Genomic DNA, 21,122 nt, shown 5'->3' with positions numbered 1-21,122 from the left:
TGGCATCACCTAATAAAGCAGAACTCCCCAAACCTGGGAACTGTATTGAGATCTAATTTTGTGGCTTTCTGTCTTATGTGCTGACATCACAGAAGTGTGAGGAAACTTAAATGAGATTGGAAAGTTAGTAACCTCATTAGTATATTAAGTTATTGTACTCCCCCTTCTCTTTATCCTCCTCCCTCATCCACTCAAAAATAAGACAACCTGAATCCCATGACATGACCCTTTCTTTCCAGATTTTCATTATTTGTCCAGACCACTTCCTCCAAACTTCAAAAATTTTTATTTTGAAAGAATGAGAGAAATAAGACAGAGAGGTATCAATCAACAAGAACAATGATATCGAATACAATAATTTGTACTCCCCCCACACACAACACTCCCACCCCTTTTCCCATCCCTGGCACAATAATATTAAAACCATCAAAGCACATCTAACAAGGAGAAGCAGCAGTACGTAAGAAAGCAAATTTTCATACTGCTCAATCCAACTAGCCTATATCAAATGTCCTTCCCCCAGCTAAACTCCACTCACTGGAATGATAAAGAGGTGTAGAGGAGACAGCTGTGGGGGTAACTTGGATCTCTGCTTACACTAGCAAAGCTCAATGAAAATTCAATAGGAATAGTGAATCTGTTTGGCAGCGAAACACTGGATACGGCTCCTCTGTCAAATTTCAGATGATTTAAAAGAACAGCTAGTTTGAGATTCACAGACTTCTAACGGGACTAATCCTCGCTCCCTCAACCGCAACAGTGGAGCAGCTGCCAAATCCTGGTTAGCTGCTGAGAATAGTGGAAGTGAGGCAGCTTTTGGCTTAAGAAAATCCAAAAAAGATGCCCGATATAAAGTTTACTGTTTCAGTTTCCAAGTGTGAGTAAAGGAGCTTAGTAGGTTGGGCTCCGACAAAGGCAAGGTGAAACTTCCAATTTTATCACTTGAAGAATTAGATTATCTATTGACTGCACATTTGCCTTATTTTAATTAAACTCAGTATGGAGTATTTACAATGTAAACAACTGTTAAAGTAGAAGTTAATTCATTTTACGTGTAACTCAGTGTCTCAAATTGAAGGAAATTTTTCCTAAAGTGGTAGGTTTAAGTTTTCAGCTTAATCTAGTGAGGGATTCCCCCATCCCATGGGAATACATAGTTTGTTTTATACCAAGAAGTAAGTAGGATTCTCTTTATAGGAGATTTATTTTATTCTGCCTTCACCAGAATCAGTCTATGAAGGGAAGGATATCTATGCAGGATTAGTTCAAGATCAGAGCCTTCTCCTTCGCACGTGTGTGCAAACACGCAAACACACACACACAGTAACATTTTCCCACACTTAATCTCACAGTCACATGCTTGCTGGAGTCCATCTCACAAATACACTTCAATAGTTAGCCATATACATGTACATGCAGCAAGATGTGAGAGTTGCCCCAGAGTGATTAAAGGTGGTGCACATACATCTATGTGGGGAGGTCATTTTAGGGTATAGGTGTACACAAGCCAATAGGGCCATTAACTTGCAGGTTATATTTGTCCCTTTTCCCCCAAGATAAATAAATCAAATGAAAAACACACACTGACATCTTCCTGGGTGTCATGGAGGCAACTGCCTGGAAGGTCCACTTTCTTGCACTTCCGCTTTCCTACGACAATTTCATTTTGCCCTGAGGGGCCTTCTCATATAAGGACGGCTGCTCCTCGGTATTTCCCGCATTGCCGGTACTCCCCGCATTCCCTGGCAGCGAGGATTTCTTCTCAGAGGACCGGTCTTCGGGCTTTCGGGCAATCAGTAGGCGGCAGGTAAGCAGGATGCCGAACACCAGGGCATGGGCGTAGCGTTTGAGAGGATCACCGACTAGCTGGTGGAAGAAGAGCACAGCCAACACCAGCAAGAGTAGGAAGAAGTTGGCCACATCTTTGGGACGCCCAGGCACAAGGGTCATGACAATGCCACAGGCCACCTCAAGAGCACCAATGCTTTTGCGGAGGAGAATGGAATTGATCCCCATTTTCTTCAGCAGAGGGAGGGCTCGGACATAGCTCTTGTAAGCACGTTTCTAGAGTGGAATACCATAAGGAAATCGCTGCATTAACCATGATTTTAACAGAATGAAGAAAACACAAGCAAGGTCCTTCTTCCCCACCATTCCCTTTCCACACCAGACATGGGTGTCATATTCTTTTTTACTGTGCCCCCTAAATAAAAGCCTTGTAATTAAGGAAAAAAGCAAGCAATCTGCTGAGATCCCTGTGATTTAAACCTTAGTAACAGCACCAAAGGTAAGAGAATTTGGCTTTATAGTTAAAAAAAAAAATTTGGGGGGGGGGCACGCCATGTGGGCGGGATGCGGGATCTTAGTTCCGAGATCAGGGATCAAACCCATGGCCCCTGCAGTGGAAGCACCTTTTATTAAAAAATTTTTTTCTGATTATAAATCATAAACAACATTAAGAATTTAAAAGAAAATTCACTGGGCCCATAAAAACTGGTACTGATTAGCCATATCCACATTTTCTAGTGCCTACATTGTCCAAACCCAGATGCATATGAATACCAACAAAAATGAGACAAGGCGGTAAAGCCTCACTAATTTGGACTTCCCTAATTTGGAATCTGTGTTAATTCAAAAAAGAGCTGAGTTGGAGTTTACATTTGTGGTATCTGTAAAAATAAAAAAAGTGTGTGTTAAGCAAACAGAAAAATTTAAATGTATGCAAATGTTAGCCCCTTATATATCTTTAAAATATAGTAAGACAAAAATCGTTCTTATGGTCATTGAGATAAATCCCTAGGATTTTACAAGACACTACTTTGATTAGCCTAGTTCAAGTTCATTAATTTTAATTCAATAAACATTTACTGAATACCTATTATGGATTATATGATGGAGATATAGAGATGAATATGATAGGGTCAAGAAGCTCTCAGTGTAGTGGGGGGAAACAGATGCATAAACAACATTATAAAGCAGCATGGTTAGTGGTATATAAGAGAGTACTGTATAAGATCTAATTGTAGCCCAAAGGCAGATATCATGGAACAGAGAAGGGAGGCACTGGATATACTACAAAGTAATAGAATTATACTGACCTTAGAGTAATAGATAATCATATTTTTCACTATTCAGATTGACCCAATCCTCCTTTTGTAGTAAAGTGATGAGATTTTATCAAGTGTCTTTCTGGTTTTGCCCACTACTTTGTTTTCATGAAGTATCCATTAATTCATTCAATATTTATTAAGTGCCTCCTGTGCTAGGCATTGTACTCAGTACTCTAGATACAGACATCAATCATTCAAAAGCCCTGCCTTCCTGAAGTTTGAGTTTATGAGAAGAAAAGTTATGGAAGTACATAAGTGCAATAAAGTGTTATGGGTGCTGAAATAAACTATGTAGTAGGTACAGTGGAGGCACACCAGAGTGGTCAAATCTCCCTAGATGGGGACTGAGAAAAGCTAGAGTAGAATCTTAAAAGAAGAGCAGATGTTGGCAAGATCAATAAGGGAAGGGCATCGAGGGCAGAGGAAGCTGGATGAGCAAAGGCCCTGAAGCACAAAATAGACTGGCGTGTTTCGAACACTGCCCCAGCTCAGCATAGGTTGGGGGAGGAAGGGGGAAAGGGTGAGACATGAGACAGAGAAGACAGATATGAATCAGATCATGGAGTGTTACGTTGTGGAGCTGGACTTTATCCTATAAGCCAGGGGAGCAACATAATCTGCTTTTAAGGAAGGTCCCTCTGGAAGTAGCATGGAGGATGGATTGGAAGGGGTATGCCTGGAAGCGAGGAGATCAGGTGAGAGAACTGGGCTAGAGTAATGACAGTAAGGATAGAGGGAAGGGGAGAGACTCAAGGATACTTTGAATGCACAATCAACAGGAATTGATGTCTCATTGGATGTGGACACTGAGGGAAACGGAGAAGTCAAGAATGCATCCAGAAGAAGAGGGGGATGGGGCAGGAAGGAATGAGGAACTCAATTTGGAGTTTTTTAGTTGAAGTATCTCTAAGACACCTAAGTGGAGATGTCTGGTAGGCAGCTCAATAATAGAGGTCTGGGGTAAAGATACAGAATTGACAGTTATCAGTATGCCCAGGTAGAATGTATACAGTGGGAAAATGTGTGACAGACATTTAAAAAATGGGAGGAGGAAGAGAATCCACAAAATAGACAGAAGCAAGTGTGGTCAGAAAAGTAGGAGGAAAACCAGGAGAGATGGGGTCATAGGGGCCAAAAATTTTAAGAAGAGAATAGTCAAAAGCACCAGATGCAAGACAAGTATTACAAGAATCAGGCAGAAAGCCAACCTGACCTGTCAGGAGCATCTGGTGCTTAGAATAGTGTTCACACACTCTAGTTTGGAACAAATGTTAAGTCATTTCTCTAGTGAATGCACCTTTAGTTCATGGATTAATTATCATGAGTAGCACAAGATAGTCCTTTATGAGTACTGTTTCAAGACCACTGGTTTAGTAAAAAAAAAAAAAAAAACAAAGAATGGATTTGGATTCAAACAGGCTTGGCTTCAAATCCCATCTCTGTCATTTTCTAGTTGGTGTCCCTGGGCAAATTATTTGCCCTCTCTGAGCCTCATTTTCCTGAGCAGGGCTGGGACTAAGATGAAGTAAGCCTATGTCCCCTGAGTGCAAAATTTAAGAAGGCACCAAAACACTCATTGATTAAGGTAAATAATATCCACAACAAATAAAATATCACAACTTTAAATAGAGGCAGGATCTGATTCTGCACTTGCACAACACTGCCTCCCACCTCTTCCTAATCCTAGCCCTGTCAGATCCTGTCTTTATTTACCTTTATTCACCTCTAGTCCCTAATCTGTTCCTGAGCATATAGTGAAACACAAAGTATCAGTCGTTCTTCCTCCCTCTTCCCATTTTAGGTTAAATCAGGGATTTTCAGAGAAAAATTAGGAGAGAGGTTGACCAGTAGGCAGAGTAAAACCCTGGGCTGAACTGAGCTAGACCCATGTGGAGCAGAGCTGAGCCGAGGATTAGGGCATCTGGTAGTTTCCTCTCACTATTAACCTAGATGCCACCTGCCCACTCTCTCTCCCTCAACACTCTGGTGATGGTAGCAGGGGGACATAAGGGAAAGAAATCTAGACCCAAGAGTTTTCCTTAACACTTTCAAGCTAGGACCTTTTTAAATTAGCAACACAAAGCTCCCCAAGAGGCAGTTCCTAAATCCTAAGTGTAACCTTCTGACATAATGAACACAGGAAGCAGGATGAGTTCCTTACAGTCAGTGCAGAGCCAAGATTTCCAGATGCTGACTGAATGCCTTCTGGAAACATTCCTTTTTTGCCTAGGGCTAACCACCCATCATTTAGGAATAGATTTTTATCTATACTATAGTGAAATCTGTAGGCCAAATTCCAGGTCTTTAAATCAAGTTCCTATGACTTCAGTGATCATTGTTCTCTCCATTTGCTCTAACTCCATATTACTTTTTCAGTTGTTTATCTAACCTCTTAAACTGCAGCTGTAGATATTTTTATGCAGCAGTTGCTTCTTTCTTTCCTTCTTTTCTCAAGAGGAAACTGCATGTGGATAAGCCATTTCGTCAAATCTTTAGTTCAAAGCTGAGTAGGTACAGATAGCATCTATTCTCCACGACTCCTGATAGGGAAGTCATGTTTAACTTAGAGATGGGACTAAGCTTGGATGTGGTTTTGACAGTCTAGGAAGCCCTTTATTCTTTCTCCTGTGGAGTAGGATAGAGACATCAAAAGTATTCTGCTATTGCCAGCAGCAACAATACTTGGTCTGGTCCACCTCAGTTCCAACAATAGAAGGGCCACGTGTCTTAAGTCTATAGTAATTAGATCTCTAACGACTTTAATTGTTCTGACAGTAAGAATAAAAGGAGTTGACTGAGTCACTCTCCCAAAAGGCTCTGGAAGTTCACTTTGTTAGGTCTGTTTCTTTTTCATTGCCATGACCCAGACCCTGAAACCATAGTTTCCTTATAGGGGAAGGAAGCAGGAGACAGAAGGGTTTAGTCAAATGTTTCAAATCCCTTTAATCGAAGGCAGTCATCTAGCAATACCCTTGGGCTAAGATAAGCTAAATTCCAATTTTAGTTTTGCCCCTAAATTGCTTGCAGAAAATTACTAAGTATTTTATTACCTCAGTTTCCCCTTTTGTAAATTAAATGAGCATTTTGGAGATTTGGTCAAAGAATCATAACGTCATAGCATCAACCAAGGGCCACACACACATATTTTATCATTAATGAACCACACAATTAGAAATACATATGTTTGCAAGCCACAGTAATTATTTAAATGATAATAGCAATGATTCAAGCAGGTCCGTTTTTATCGTATGAGACGATATGATTCAGACATGAGTCAAAATCATATGGAGCCTTTCTTTAGTTATACCTTTTTTCTTTTTATCATTTATTCTTCACAACACCCCAGGGGCCATGATCTCATATTAATTACATTAAACTTGAGCAGCTCACAACTGGTTTACTTTAGTTCACTTATGCTAGTTAGGTAAAAGAAAAAAAAATTTGGCTAATATACTGTATAATTCCATTTATATAAAGTTCAAAAACAGATGAAACTAACTTATATTGTTGGAGTTGGGATTTACCCTTGGAGAGGTAGTAATCAGAAGGGGCCAGGAGGGAGGTTTCTAGGATGCTAGTCATGTTCTGCTTCTTGATATGGGTGCTGGTTACGCAGGGGGATCCTGAAAATTCCTCAAGCTGTATACACTTAGGCGCACATTTCAGTATGTATGTTATACTTCAATACAATTTACAGGGAAAAAACTATATGAAAGCAAAAGAGGGCACTGACAAAAATATATTTTGGCTAAAAATCTCAGCCTGGTTGATATCTTAGATCATAAAGGCTACATAAGTGCTGCAAAATTTACTGTTTCAAGTATGATTTTCCTGAATCTCTGTAGGAAAAATAGCCATATGTGAATCATAGATCATTTCTTAAATGCAGTAATAAACCATCACATGTTTAATTGCCAAATATCCATGTGAATGAAAAACACCTTTTAAGCAGTTCTACCTTCCACTGTCATAAAATGCCCACCTAAAAAGGAAGCTGGCAAACCTGGTCCTACTAACCAAAGTGGATCCCTCCCAGACTGCATCTAAGGAGAGAAGGGTCTGACTTCCACTGTCAGTCAAAAGTCGCTCTGAAACAAGCACAGCTGTTGGCCATTGAGAGGCTATAAGCTCCCTGGCATAAATTTCAATGTAGTTTAGCTTAGGATGGCTAGCTGTGTGAACTAAGCAAAGTCATTTCACATCTCAGGGTCAGTTGCCTCTCTGAAGGAATAAACGTACTGTACCACCTCAGAGAACAGTCTAAGCACCAGTAAATTACTATCTTAGTATTATTATCTTAGTATTATTACCTTATCATTCCAACTATTATGTAGTTGGAAAGCAATTAATAGTGTGATTGGAAGTATAAAAGATCACCTATGGACATTAAATAAACTGCCCAAACCTATCTGGAGTATTTTCCTAGGGCTACACAAACCCTGGGGAAATACTGGAGAGCATTTCACTATAAATAAGCAAATCATCCAAATCAACAACAAACCTTCCCTATAAGGGGATGCAAAGAAGTGGCAGAGACCTGCCCTATCAGAGACTTGCCCTCTCTTCCTCAGGGTCAAAATCCTTTGGCTTCAATGTGACAGGATTTGTGGTGTTTTCTTACTATTCCATCTGTGGCCCTTTGTGCTTATAGGATAGAACCACTGTTACAAAGAGCTGAACACCAAATTTAGAGCAAGTCAACCATTCATATGTTAAACTGCTTAGCAGCATTTGTAAGTGCTGTCTCACAATTTCAAGCGAATTAATGAAGGCATTTAGTCAGGGGAGTGGTCAGTCGTGTTGAATTCACGTGGGATTTAGAGTACTCTATAATGACACTTGCTAAATTGGGAGGAGGTATGGAGTGACACATACCAAACAGGCTATTCAAGAGAGGCATCCGGACATTGTGCATGGGATCCACTGTGTATTACCCAGCAGCAAGTGTGGAATTTTCTATATTAGCTGACTGCATAGAGGTCTGTTCACCACGGCATAAGGAAATAGCATCTTGCTCTTTTACATGCCTGATTTCAATCCCTTAAACTGGCCATTCAAATTAGTCAGGAAACCATTGCATAAAATAGAATCAATTATCATCACCTCAACCCAGAGCATTTCTTGAACACCTACCATATTCATACACTGTACTAGATGCTTCCATATGTAATCTCAGTTAATATTTACAACAACTTCCTGTGGTAGGTTGTTATCCTCATTTTACAGATGAGGAAACTGAGACAGACACTAAGAGTGTCAGGTCTTGAACCCAAACCTACATGACTCAAAGTCTGTACTCCTTCCACTAACCTTTCCTGGCTTCCCCAGGAGAGACAGGAAAGAAGTTCATAGTCATTTGTCTGTCTGGTTTTTAGCAGTGATTTTCCACGGAGGGGATAACACCTAAGCATAACACTAATGGCTTTAGAACAAGAAAAAATAGTTGACAGAAAAGCAAAAAAAAAAAAAAAAACTCTAAATTTGAAAAATTGGTTTCGAAGTAAAATGAAACCCCAAAATATGGGATTGGGGCAGTTAAACTGGTACCAAAAAAGGAGAAAAAATGTGCCAGATATTTTCAAGAATCGGTTGTAAGTTCTGACATCCAAAAAAGCAGTTGTAACCATTAATGACTCCTCTACTGGGAATATTGAGTCACAGACTTGGTTTCTAATCTCTGCTCCAACAGCAGCTTACCCTAGGATCTTGGATAAGTCATTAAACTTGCTCTGTTTCAGTTTAATCCATCAGTAAAATAAGCATAACTTTAAAAAATGAATCTACCTCACAGAGATGTTTTAAAGAACAAATAAACAACAAGAGCAACAACACCACCTTGAGATTTTATACAAAAAGCCACTGCAGTCAATACATGACTAACTCCATCAATGCAGAGGAATCACTCCTAAATGCAAAACAGAAAATCCCAGATAATCATCCCAGCTGATCTCTGGTTGGGCAAGAAATGGCTTCTGAGCTGCATCATCAAGAGCCAACCAGAGAAATCTGAAGGGTGGTGACAAGCTAAGACAATGCTACAATGACTCATTCATTCACCCAGCCACTCAACAAATATAAACTGAGCAACTTCTTTGTACTAGAACTGAATTGTCCCCACTCCCTATGGATTCAACAATAAAGCTGGGCCGGCCCAGGCACTATGCAGTGGGCCCTATGCCAGAAAGCCATCTCTAGGCTGGGGTCCAATGCTCAATGCAGGAGGGGACCCTGGAAAACAGCGGTCTGAAAATCCTCCTCAAGCTTCATGCTACTGTGAAGTTTACCTCCCAGCTAGATATAGTTCTTCCATTGCCTCCAGATGACCCTGAGCACAGAAGCACGGAACTGTGCGTACACACACACACACACACACACAATGGTTCTGTACTGCTGTATTAGATTATACCTATTTAAATATGTTCCTTTGTATGATATGGAATCTTCATATATTTCTTCTGCCTTTCATTAAACTGTAATAGCTCCACACCCTAGGAAGAAACCTACTGCAAACCCATTTGTGGCTGGTCCTCCTCATGAGCTCCTGCCAAGCTGATAGGAAGCTTCCCGGTGACTCCATCTTAGTTGGATTGCCTGCAAAACCTAACACTGTACTTAGGGTGCAGCTTGGGCGGCCTCTAAAGCAGCTGAGCAGGATATAGGGAGACAGGGAGTATACTGAAGAAGGGTACTATGTCCCTAAGGCAAGGGAAAGCTTAAATATACCCAAGGCACACACACACAAACATATAAATGTATGCACATATGAAAAGGAAAGAAAAGCAAGAGCATATGCATTTATTTATAATCTAACGCCAAACTACTGCTGCCAAGAAAAAAATATAGTGGCAATTCCCCTCCACCCTTTCCCTCTGCCTTTGGTGGCTTCTGCTACCCCACTTCCCCTCCCCTCCCCAATGCAGGCTGCCTTGGATACTCATTTTGACCTGATTTCAATTCCATCTGGTCAAATGTTCTGGGAGGAGGGAAAGGGGGAAGGAGAAACACATTAGGATTTGCAACTGGGGCTAGACCTTGGCCCCTGAGTCCCAGCCACCCTCCCCGACCCCAAGGTGATCCTGTGGTGAGAGAGACATGGGAAACACCAGCTCAAACCCTGAGACAGAAGCCAGAGCTGCCTGCAAACATTTCTGATCATCTACAATTTGCCAGACTCCATCCACTTGCAGCTCACGTTGAGGGGCTCTGGAAGGCTCTGCAGTGAGCTCCAGGAGAGCTATTTATTCCTGTCAACTGTCAACGTGTGGGGCTATTCCTCCTTGCCTTAGCCCTAATGGGGAATCCCTCTTGCCTTTCTTCTCTCTCCCTCCTGTTCCTCCCCTAAGCTCTTTTCCTTCTTGACCTTGAGAACCCATTAATGGGCTCCCTCCCATTACTGGCAGCCTGGCAAAAGCAGAGAGAAGCAGGTTCTCTTCAGCTGGGGCGGGGAAATGAAGAGGCAAAGTGACAGGGGGAGAAGCGAGAGCGGAAGTGCTGGAAACATCCCCTGCCATCACCTCGTACTCCACAGCAATAGGAACAAGTCCTCTTAACACCCAACTGTGGAGAGCAGCCCAGCCCCCAGGTTGCAGAGGAGATGTTTTGGCCATTCACCTTCAGCTGATTCTAACTCTGCGGAGGGGAAAACCTGCAGAGGGCCTGGCCCTGGGCATCCACAGGAGACAAGGTGGGGATTAAGGACTACTTTGCAGGAGAGGAAAAGCAGACTTTGCAGATTTTGCAGATTAGCCCATATACAAAACAAAATAAAACAAAACATCCAGCTCTCCCTTGAGAGAAGGGGAAGAAGCAGGCTCTCCGTGACCTTTATTTGGGCCAAGACGGCTTTGTCTCGAGGATATAGACACACGCCCAGGCGGCTAGGGGAACACCATCGGCTCTCCGCCAGGGATGAGGAATACCTTCCCCGCCCCTAAAAACTGCTTGTTTCAGTAGCCCATTCGCCCTCAGCTATTTCCTCCTTGCCTTTTGTTCTTCCCCAAGATAAATAAACTCTCCAGCTTGCTAAACTCTTAGCTCCAAGGGAAGGAATCAGACTTGCAGACTGGCTGCCGGGACTTTGGGTGTGCTGGAAGGAGGGAAGGGCTCCTGCCAATGACAGGTGTTACGCAGGTCTCAGCCCTCCGGTTTACTTGGGGGTGGGGGTACTCACTGGGCAACCCCTCCCCCAACTGGCATTCAGTGGCTCCAAAACAGTTGCTCCCGGCATAGCCCGCAAATGAAATCGCTCTCGTCCAGCTGCTCCTTCCCAGCTGCAAAGTTGTTGGGGAGAAGGGAGGGTCCGGGGTGGGGTAGGGGTGAAAGGACTGGGACCGTGGACCGGGAAGGAAAGAAGGGGAGAGGTACTCGCCATCCCTTGGGGGTGCGCTCCTCATCACCCGTTTGCTTCACTTACCATCTCACTGTAGGCATCCTTGCTGAGCCTGGGGGTCAACTTGATAGTCCCCATGAAAACAAAGAAGAGTCCCAGGGCCACTGAGAGTGCCACGACGGTTACGGTTCTAGGGGATGCCATGGGGTCACCAAGGCAGGTCCCGACTAATACTGCTGCTTTGCGCACCCTGTCTGTCTAAGGCGCAGGCACTTAGCACAGAGAGAGCTAGAGGGACGCTGCGGAGGCAGCAGGCAGCTAGAATGACAAAGGGAGAGGAGGGAGCTCGAGGGAAAAATTGAGAGACCGAGATTCAACCTCTCTCACTACAACAATCGCTGGGTCCTAATGCCCTACGCTCTCTCCGCACTGGCCAAAAGCACAGTCTCGATGTTAAAGGAAGTCCTAAACTGAGGTGGAAACTTCAAGTCTTAAATGGGAGAAAAGGTAGGTTATGCTTCGAGTTCAGTCCCTGGGCTGCCTCTGCAATGAGGAATTAAGGAAGACCGTTCTATCACTTCGCACCAGGAGTGCTTTTTATCTGTATAGTCCTTTAATTATTCACTCCCCTTTTCCAACCTCTCCCCTTCTCTCCCCTTTTCCTTTCCCTCAGTCAAAACATTAGTCCTCAGAGTTGGTGGTTTCTGCAGTTGGTAACACTCGAGGATAAATCTGCAAAGTTGTCCAGCTTGATTGCTGCCAAAGAAGGCTTTATCTTTCTCTTCCTCCAAAACCTGTCATGGCTCCCATTGCCCAGTGTTTAACTCCAGAATTTTAAATTTGGCATTTAAGGGCCTCCACATTTTGACCTCTGCCTCTCTTTGGAGGTTTATCTTCCAGTAATTCCCACTGCCACCCCTCATCTCCTGTCCACTCATGGTCCCATCCAACCTGAGATTTCCTACCTCCCCTACATTCCCTTTCCCTGCTCTATCACTCTTCATTAGCATTCAGCCTTTTCTTCAATGTCACCTCCTTTGCCTTCCCTGATCCACTGCCAGCTGGATATGATTTCTTCCTCCTCTGATTTCCTGTGATAGTAACCAATATTTATTGACCATTTACTAAGTGCTAGACACTGCCCTTGACTTGTATTAACTAATTTCATCTTAACAGCAACACTGTGAGCTAGATATGAGTTCCTATTTTATGGATGGGACACTGAGGCACAGGGAAGTTAAGTAACTTGTCCAAGAGTATATGCTAGTATATGGAGAGACAGAATTCAAACCTGGGCAGTCATTTCCAGAGCCCAGGTTCTTATCCATTGCTCTACTGCCTCTCTGTATAATATTTTGTATCGTAAATATGACACTTACCTGATACTGCTGAGCGTTGTAATTACACAGTGCTCACAATTACACAGTGGCACGTGCATGCACACACACACACACACACACACCTTTTTGAGAGGCAGTGTTCATTAAGAGAGAGAGAACAGTCTGGCGTCAGACCCTGAAGGTCCAGGGTTTCAATCCCAGCTCTACCACTAACTCTGTGAACTTGGATAAGTCATTTATCTGAGCCTCCATTTCCACATTTATAAAATGTGAATGAAAATTCTGCCTCAAAGGTTTGTTGTAAGAATTCCATGTTAGTAAATTGCCTAGCACAGTGTCTAACATAATGATACCTCAATGGATGTGGTTCTCTTTTTGCTTCTTCTGCCTTCCTAATCCACTCCACAACTAGTTTAGATTATAAGCATTTAAAAGGGAGGAACAGCTTCTGTATATCCCCTACAGTACCTAGAACAACCCCTGTTGTGCACCAGATCCTAATATCTTGATTGGGAAAAATTTGATGAATTAAATGCAAATATCCTGGGGAGTGGTAACACTTTAAGATTTAGCAATCATTTATATCTTATAGTGGAAGCATTTCAGACTCTTTTCTTATTATGATTCTACCTATAAATTAGTGAGTGACTACAACGTGCATACAAGTGAATTAGGCACTGTAGGAATACACAGATAAATGAGGCATAGACCCTGCTCCCAATGGGCTTGTTGCATAGTAGAGAGTAGGATTTGTTAGAGAGGAGAAAATTTCTTCATACATAAAAGAAAGACTGGAAAGAATAAACCAAAATGAAATGTTTGTCTTTATAATTTGTTTTCCAAATGTCCTACATTGAATATGTCAGTAAAATGAGTACTTAGGGAAGCGCATTCACATACTTAAGCAAATGATCAGAATATATATATGCTATTTTCCTTTCAAATTACATGATAATGGGAATAACACTATTAATTATAAAAATGTATAAAATACTGAATAATAAATATTACAAGGAAAAAATAACTCATGATCCCAGTGTGCAGAGATAAACATTCTTAATATTTTGATGGGTCAATATTTTAATTGACCTTTTTCTTAAATACCTATGTACAAAATATATATAAATTATTTTTCGAAATTTAATCCTACTATAGAGTCAGTTTTATGCCCTGCTTTTTTTTCAGTTGTTAGCAATTTTTCTGTATCATTAGACTGTCTTCAAAAACACAATCTTTTAAAAATGATTGTATAATGCTCCAGCATCATTTGAGTATACTATAATTCATTTAACTATTCTCCTATTGTTAGATATTGATGTTGTTTCCATGGTTTTTCCTTCTGCATATCCTTGTATATCAGTCTTTTCTGAATTCCTGAATTTTTCCTTAAGATAAATTCCTAGAAGGTGAATAGGTCAAAATTATGAATTTTTCATATATACATATGCATATGTATACAAATTTAATAACAGCTAACATTTACTCATCACTTAGAGGATGCCAGATACTATGCTAAGTGACTTGCATGTATTGTGAGATTAGTACTACTAATTCTCTCCATTTCGTGAATGAGGAAACTGAGCCAGCAGGGAAGCAGCTCCCCAGGTCCAGAGCAGGGCTGCCGTCTGTTGGGGTACTCAACTTAAACCCGCGTTGTTCCTCAGTTTCCTGCTGCTGCTCCTTTAATTCATTTAGAAGATATGAATATTTAAAAGACTCGATATGTATTACTAAAGAGCTTTCCAGGAAAAAAATTTACCCTCTGATCAGCAGCAGAGAAATATATATGCATCACCACATCAGATCTGCATTGAGAGTATCAGTGCGTTTTTCATCTTCACTAATTTCATTATTTAGAATTTTGTATTTTGTGGATTATTTGTGTGTTAGAACATTTTTTCATATATTTATTAGTCGTATGTATATCTTCTGTTTATGTCCTTTGCCATTTCTGAGTGTTAGTGGTTTTTGATTGATTCGTAAGAGATCTGTATGACATCGATCATGTTTTAAATATTTTTCCAGTTTGTGTTTGTCAATAAATTTGATGGAGTCAAATCTAACAATACTTTTATGATTTTTTTCATTGCTTTTATGCTTAGAAAATTCTTCCCAACCTGAAGATTAAACATTTGCCTATATTTTCTTAAAGCAGTTCTATTCTTTCATCTTTTCTTACATTTAATATTGTTGACTAACTCTATCCTCATTGGTCTGTGATGCTTCTTTTATTGTATATCAGGTTCTTGTCTTTTTCTAGGTGAGTCTCAAGGCTTTCTGTTCAGTCCTACTGATTTGTTTGTTGATTCTTGTGACAGTACTACGTTTTAAATCTTATAACTTATGTATACATGTTAATATCTTATAAGCCAAGTCTCCCATCACTATTATTCTTTTTCTAAAATTTCTTTGCCATTCTCCCCTATTTATTGTTTTAGGTGAACTTTAGAATCACTTTATCAAGGTAAAATAACTTTGAATTTTGACTGGATTGAATTAAACATGTAATTAATTTTAAAAGTTGATATCTTACAAAATTTAGCCTTCCCATCCAGAAATATGGCATCAGTTTCCATTTATTCAAATCCCAGTTGCTGAGAGATGTACAAATATCCTTGTTTTCTTTGTGTAGAACCTACACTTTTTTTAAAAAGTTATTCCTATGGATTTTATGCTATTTTTTTGTCATCATGAATGGATTTTTTTTCTCCATTATATCTTCTAACTGGTTGTTGCTGACTTACAGGAAAACTATTGATTGGTATTCAACCACTCTGCTGAACTCTTTTCTGAACTCTCTTGTTAAATCTATGAGTGTTTCAATTGATTCCCTTGGGTGTTCTCTGGATAGACAACTGGATCAGCTGCAAATAATGATGATTGTTGTCTCCCTTCCAATACTTATGCCTCCTTGCTTTTCACATCTTACTGTGTTAGCTACAGGCCAGCTTCTAACATTTGCCTCGCCCGGGGCAAGAGTACAAATGGAGGCCCACTTACCACATGTCAAGGAACCATAATTTGGAGCACAAAAAGAAACATGAAAGCCAATGCTTGTTACTACTGGGAAACAATCATTGTTATGAAAGAATCTATTGCTATTGAGAGAGGAAGGACTTGACAAGTTAATTTGTCTTTTCTCTTACTAAGCACTTCTGCTGCTCAAATTTTCCCTGTACACCAAAGCAATGTCTGACATCAGCGGCAGCGTAACTCACATCATGACATTTGGTTGTATTTGCCTTTTGTTTCAAGTTAGTAAAGAGCTATCATTTACTGAGGGCTTACCACGTGTCAAATGACATTCTAGGTGTTTTACATACATAATCTCATTCATTCCTTATAGCAACCCTAAAAAGTAGGAACTATGATTGTTAGACTTCGATTAAGTAACTTACTCAAAGTCACATGCCTGTATGTCCCTGGGCTGGCATTTAAAACCCAGGTAGGAGGACTTCCCTGGTGGTCCAGTGGTTAAGACTTTGCTTTCCTAATGCAGGGGGTGCAGGTTCGATCTCTGGTTGTGAGCTAAGATCCCACATGCCTCGCAGCCAAAATATCAAAACATAAAACAGAAGCGGTACTGTAACAAATTCAATAAAGACTTTAAATATGGTCCACATCAAAAAAAAAAATCTTTAAAAGAATAAAATAAAACCCAGGTAGGTCTGAAACCAAAAGTTCATTTTGTTAACAACTACATTATACTAACTTCTATTTTATCATTTATCATGATGTTGGCTATTGGTTGAGATGGATATTCTTTATCTGGCTCTGGAGGCGAAATAGAATACTGGATTTTTCAACTTGAACTTGAAACTGAGCTGAGACCCTATACCTGGTTCCTACAAAGAGGTAGCCCTCTTTGTTGTCTCTTAGGGCCTGAGAAATTCTGTTCTTGATCCATCTCATTCCTTACATCCTACCACTTAAATATCTGTAGGTTTTTGCTTCAACTGTAGAGGTCTCTGGATGGTGACTGCCCAAGGGTTCACAAACTCACATGCCTGCAGAGAGTGAAGAGTTAACATAAATGTGTAAATTAGTGAGACACTAGGCAACAGAACTGGGGTTTTTTTTGTACTGTGACCCCTGAATGCCCTGGAAATTCTGGGGTAACTGCTAATGAGGCGACCAGTTATAGCACAGATCGTCCCGCATTCTTTTGGTGGTTCTCGAAGTATGGTCTGAGAACCCCAAGTGGTCTATTATTCCCTTGAGGTATTTTGTGGGCTGCTCTCTTAGACTATTAATGTTACTTTGTTTCTGGTTTGCATTTACTTGTGTCTTATTCAAATAAGCATCATTTCCTCAGTTTGTTATGGGAGAGGTTTGCTGTGATGTACAGTAGATGTTCTGCAGAGTCATTTGCCTTGTAATAGCAGTCCTGATTGAAAGACTGTGAGATCCACCCAGGAGTGGGTACAACACCCACATCTCCCATAGGGTCACAATCTGAGGACTTGCTCTGTAGACTGAAGTGGGATGTCAATTTTATTACTGGCTACCATCTAGAGAGAGATCGCTCTGTGCTAGGCACTGTATCATTATAGTGCATTACATACACCAGCCCATTTAATCCTCCAGACAGCCCTATGAAACAAGTCCAATGGGTTCAATTATTATGCAAGTTTTTACAGACGGAAGAAATCGAGGCTCAGAGAGGTTAGGCCATCTTTTCCTAAGTGTCAGAGCTAGAAATGGAGCCTGCCCCATAGCAGAGCCTATATTTTTGGATCATTATTGGTCCTTAAACTTGGCTAGCATTAGAATCACCTGGAAATGTGTTTTTAATGCATATTAGTGGGGCCCATCTGCAGAGACTCTGATTTAATTGGTCTGGGGTGGGGTCCCCAGTACTGGTATTTTTACAAAGCTGTCCAAGCGATTCTAGTGTGCAGCTACACTAATGAACACCTCACTCTGCTGCCTTGAAACTCAGCGGCCTCAGCTGTATCTCAGGAAACTACAAGGCACATGGTGGAAAAAGTGAAAAGAGAAATAATGTTATGGTGGGGTAAGTGTTATGTTCAACATGTGCCTCTCTCTGCCTACTGTAGGCAACATGTGTTCTTCATAAGGTAGGTGTGAACAACCAGCTCTGAGGAGAGTTTGCAAGGTAATGGCTCTTTCCTCAGCTTCACAAGTGGTGCTAATCGAGCCCCTCCGCAGCCTCAGACTGAATGTGTGAGTTATATCAAAATCCCAACTGACAGGTAGCTATACTCAGCAAATACTGAGCTTCAATTTTAACTCTTCAGGTTACTTCCAAAGGAGAACCAAGATCACATGGTACATGCAGCAGGTTTTTATAGCTGTCAGGACTGTTAGAAACTGAGCCTAACTCAGGATATGTCCAGCTCTTTCCAGAAATATTGTATTCTATGAAGGCAGCCTATGCACTGTGTACTCCCCCAGGGTGGAGTCTCTAGTCAGTTGTCTGGTCTTCCTGGAGAGGCAGAGGTAGTGACTGAAACCTGCAGATCAGAACATCCCCAGGATCCCTGAGCACTGAGCCATGAGGAGAGCACAAGCCCCCTGTCCTTCATTTCAGAAGGTCAAGGCTCTTCTGCTCTTGACCGGAGGCAGTAGAGTACAGAGTGCAGGTCCTACGCTCCAGCAGCATCAGCATCAGCATCACTTGGGCACTTGTTAGAAATGCAAATTATCAGGCCCTGCCCCAGACCTACTGAATCAGAACCTCTGGAGATGGGACCCAGCAATCTGTGTTTTAAAGAGCCCTCCAGGGAATTTTGATGCATGCTGGCATCAAAATTTGAGAACCGCTGGCCGAAAGTTAAAAGATTAAGAGTGGAGATGTGGCACCAGATAGTTGAATTCAAGTTCTGGTTCCATCACTTACTGTGTGACCTAGGTCAAGTTATTGATCCTTCTCTAAGTCTCAGTCATCGCATCTATAAAATACAGCCGCCAATTTTCTTATCTGTAAAATAGGTACTTACATGGAATAATGCACATAGAACACAGAGCACAGTGGGAGGCACAAAGTAAGGATTCAATAAATGTTGGATACTCATTATCTTTTTTAATTAATTAATTAATTAATTTTTGGTTGCGTTGGGTCTTCGTTGCTGCGAGTGGGCTTTCTCTAGTTGTGGCGAGTGGGGGCTACTCTTCGTTGCGGTGCGCAGGCTTCTCATTGCGGTGGCTTCTCTTGTTGTGGAGCATGGGCTCCAGGCGCATGGACTTCAGTAGTTGTGACACGTGGGCTCAGTAGTTGTGGCTCACAGGCTCTAGAGCGCAGGCTCAGTAGTTGTGGCGCGCGGGCTTAGTTGCTCTGCGGCATGTGGGATCTTCCCGGACCAGGGCTCGAACCCGTGTTCCCTACATTGGCAGGCGGATTCTTAACCACTGCACCACCAGGGAAGCCCTGGATACTCATTATTATTATTATATTGGCTGTTCTGGATAATCAACTTTCATTTCCAATGTGATTGGGTTCCTCTGGAAAAGATCCTAATTATAAGATCAGAAACCAAATAGTGTATCTTAAACAACTCAATGGGAATGGGGCAGAAAGTATTTCATCTACCAGTTTCTTCACAGAATCATGGAACATAAAAGTGGGGGCATGCCTAAAAGCAGTCTAGTTCTACCATTCCATTCAGCCTAATAATGGCTCTTAAAAGAAATCCAGGTGCATAGCATCAGGAAAGAAAGTAGAGATGAGTCTCTTTATTATTGAGTATTTGCTGAGGATGGTGATTTGGAAAGGACTGAAATTTTAGCCTCTAAGTAATTTGTAGAATTTGTGCCCTCGGTGCTGAGTCCCAAGCATGAAGCCAAGGTTCATGTACTGATGGCATTACAGTGTAGAGCAGGACATGGGATAGGTGTCCCCATGTTATTTCTCTACATCTAGATCTAAGGGATGACTGTCAGTGCTGGGATGCTACTGACATTGAATTGCAAATTTCAACACTATGAAAAGCAAAGGGTTGAGACCTTATTAAGTCAGAAAATGAACATTAGCACCAGCCATGTAAATGTGAGGTAGTAAATATCTGTGTTACCCTAGAAACCAGAACATAAAGGTAGCTAGGTAGTTTGGTGACAGTTTCCAAGGTAATTCCTCCCACCTCCAACATAAGAGCTTTCCTATTATGTTAACTCTTTCTCTACATGGCCACTGGACCTTCACTTGATGTTGCACTATCATCTCCCTCTCCCAAAAGATTCCCTGATTTCCCTAAGTAAGTGCCAGTGCCATTCTCCTAAGTACTATTGTCAAAAACCCTTAACGTTTAATCAGGGAACTGAAGGGCCCCAAAAGTAATGTGTATCTCCAAACCTAAGAGGTAGAGTTTAGAAAAAATTAGACACATAAATCAGAAAATGATAGACTCTTCAATTGAAAATTAAAAAAAAAATAAAAGCTCACAGTGGATGAACCTAGCCATCTGTGACTCTTCCCCGAAGTGGCTTCTTGTAAATATAATTTGTAGATATACTGCAGATGAGATTAAGATGCTTCCCAATATCTCACCTGGGAGCTACCAACCTGGAATGTAATTCATGTAAGATGAGCTGTTACCTTGGCAACTGTGACATGTAATGAGGCTAGGAGGCAGTTAATATTGTAATGACAGAAGATTCTGGCAACTAGTTAGAGATGGTGGAAAAAGAACATTGGAGCGTCAGTGTTTATCCAGCATTGTTCAAGTAACAGGAACACTGATCTGGTAAAATGTGTTACAAATAACCCAGCCAAAGAGGTCCCTCAAAACCATTCAGCTCCATATATTCAAATTACAAATGATCGTTAGTTTGGTTTCTCAGGTACATTAATAGTTGGTAGGTATAACCTTTTACAGGAGATAAGAATATGTCAGTCATTAGATACTGTATTCCTCACTGGCATTTGGCTTGTAAGCCAGTCTCCTATTAATCTGCTTAGTGTAAGTTAGTCCCTCAGAGTCTAAATCACTTCCACGGGAACTGATGAAATCTAGTTCTCAGTTCCACATACTGGACTATGGGAGCTTCACCAAGATTCATCAAGTCACTTTTTTTCTCTGATATTTTAGGTGTTTTTCTCTCCCCCCTAATTTTCAATGTAATGACTGTCTACTGTATAAAAAATTAGAAAGTACAGAAATGGAAAAAAAATTTTGCAAATGATCACCCCAAGCCCACTCTCTAGAAACAACCACTGTAAACAGCTGGCATATTGCCTTCCAATGCATTTTTTTCTTTACAAATTTAAAATCATACTGAATGCACAATTCTTTATCCTGCCCTTTTCACTTAAGGTTGCCTTCTACACATATTTCTATGTCATTATAAACTTTTCAAAGACACAATTTTAAGTTAAAAATTTTT

At 41.1% G+C, this 21,122-nt stretch overlaps 1 protein-coding gene across 1 annotated transcript; it reads right to left on the bottom strand.

The window, feature by feature from the left end:
• Positions 1 to 353: 353 nt before the first annotated feature.
• Positions 354 to 21,077, bottom strand: TMEM35A (transmembrane protein 35A). The gene is made up of 2 exons (XM_082447805.1): positions 11,524 to 21,077; positions 354 to 2,064 (listed from the first exon to the last, which is right to left on the bottom strand). Exons 1-2 carry the CDS (start codon positions 11,641 to 11,643, stop codon positions 1,651 to 1,653), a joined length of 534 nt encoding a protein of 177 aa, XP_082303931.1. The 5' UTR covers positions 11,644 to 21,077; the 3' UTR covers positions 354 to 1,650.
• Positions 21,078 to 21,122: the final 45 nt, after the last annotated feature.

This window comes from Balaenoptera physalus, assembly GCF_965194825.1.
Source record: "Balaenoptera physalus genome assembly, chromosome: X".
Lineage (NCBI taxonomy): Eukaryota > Metazoa > Chordata > Mammalia > Artiodactyla > Balaenopteridae > Balaenoptera > Balaenoptera physalus.
Note: the sequence above shows the minus strand (reverse complement) of the source record. Positions and strands in the feature narration are given on the sequence as shown.

What these genes read in the sequence shown, in the direction of transcription:
- TMEM35A (XM_082447805.1), bottom strand. Translation starts at nt 11,643, where the DNA reads ATGGCATCCCCTAGAACCGTAACCGTCGTGGCACTCTCAGTGGCCCTG. An exon ending in AGGATGCCTACAGTGAGATG is followed by an intron (nt 2,065 to 11,523) that starts GTAAGTGAAGCA and finishes ATTCCACTCTAG; the next exon opens with AAACGTGCTTACAAGAGCTA.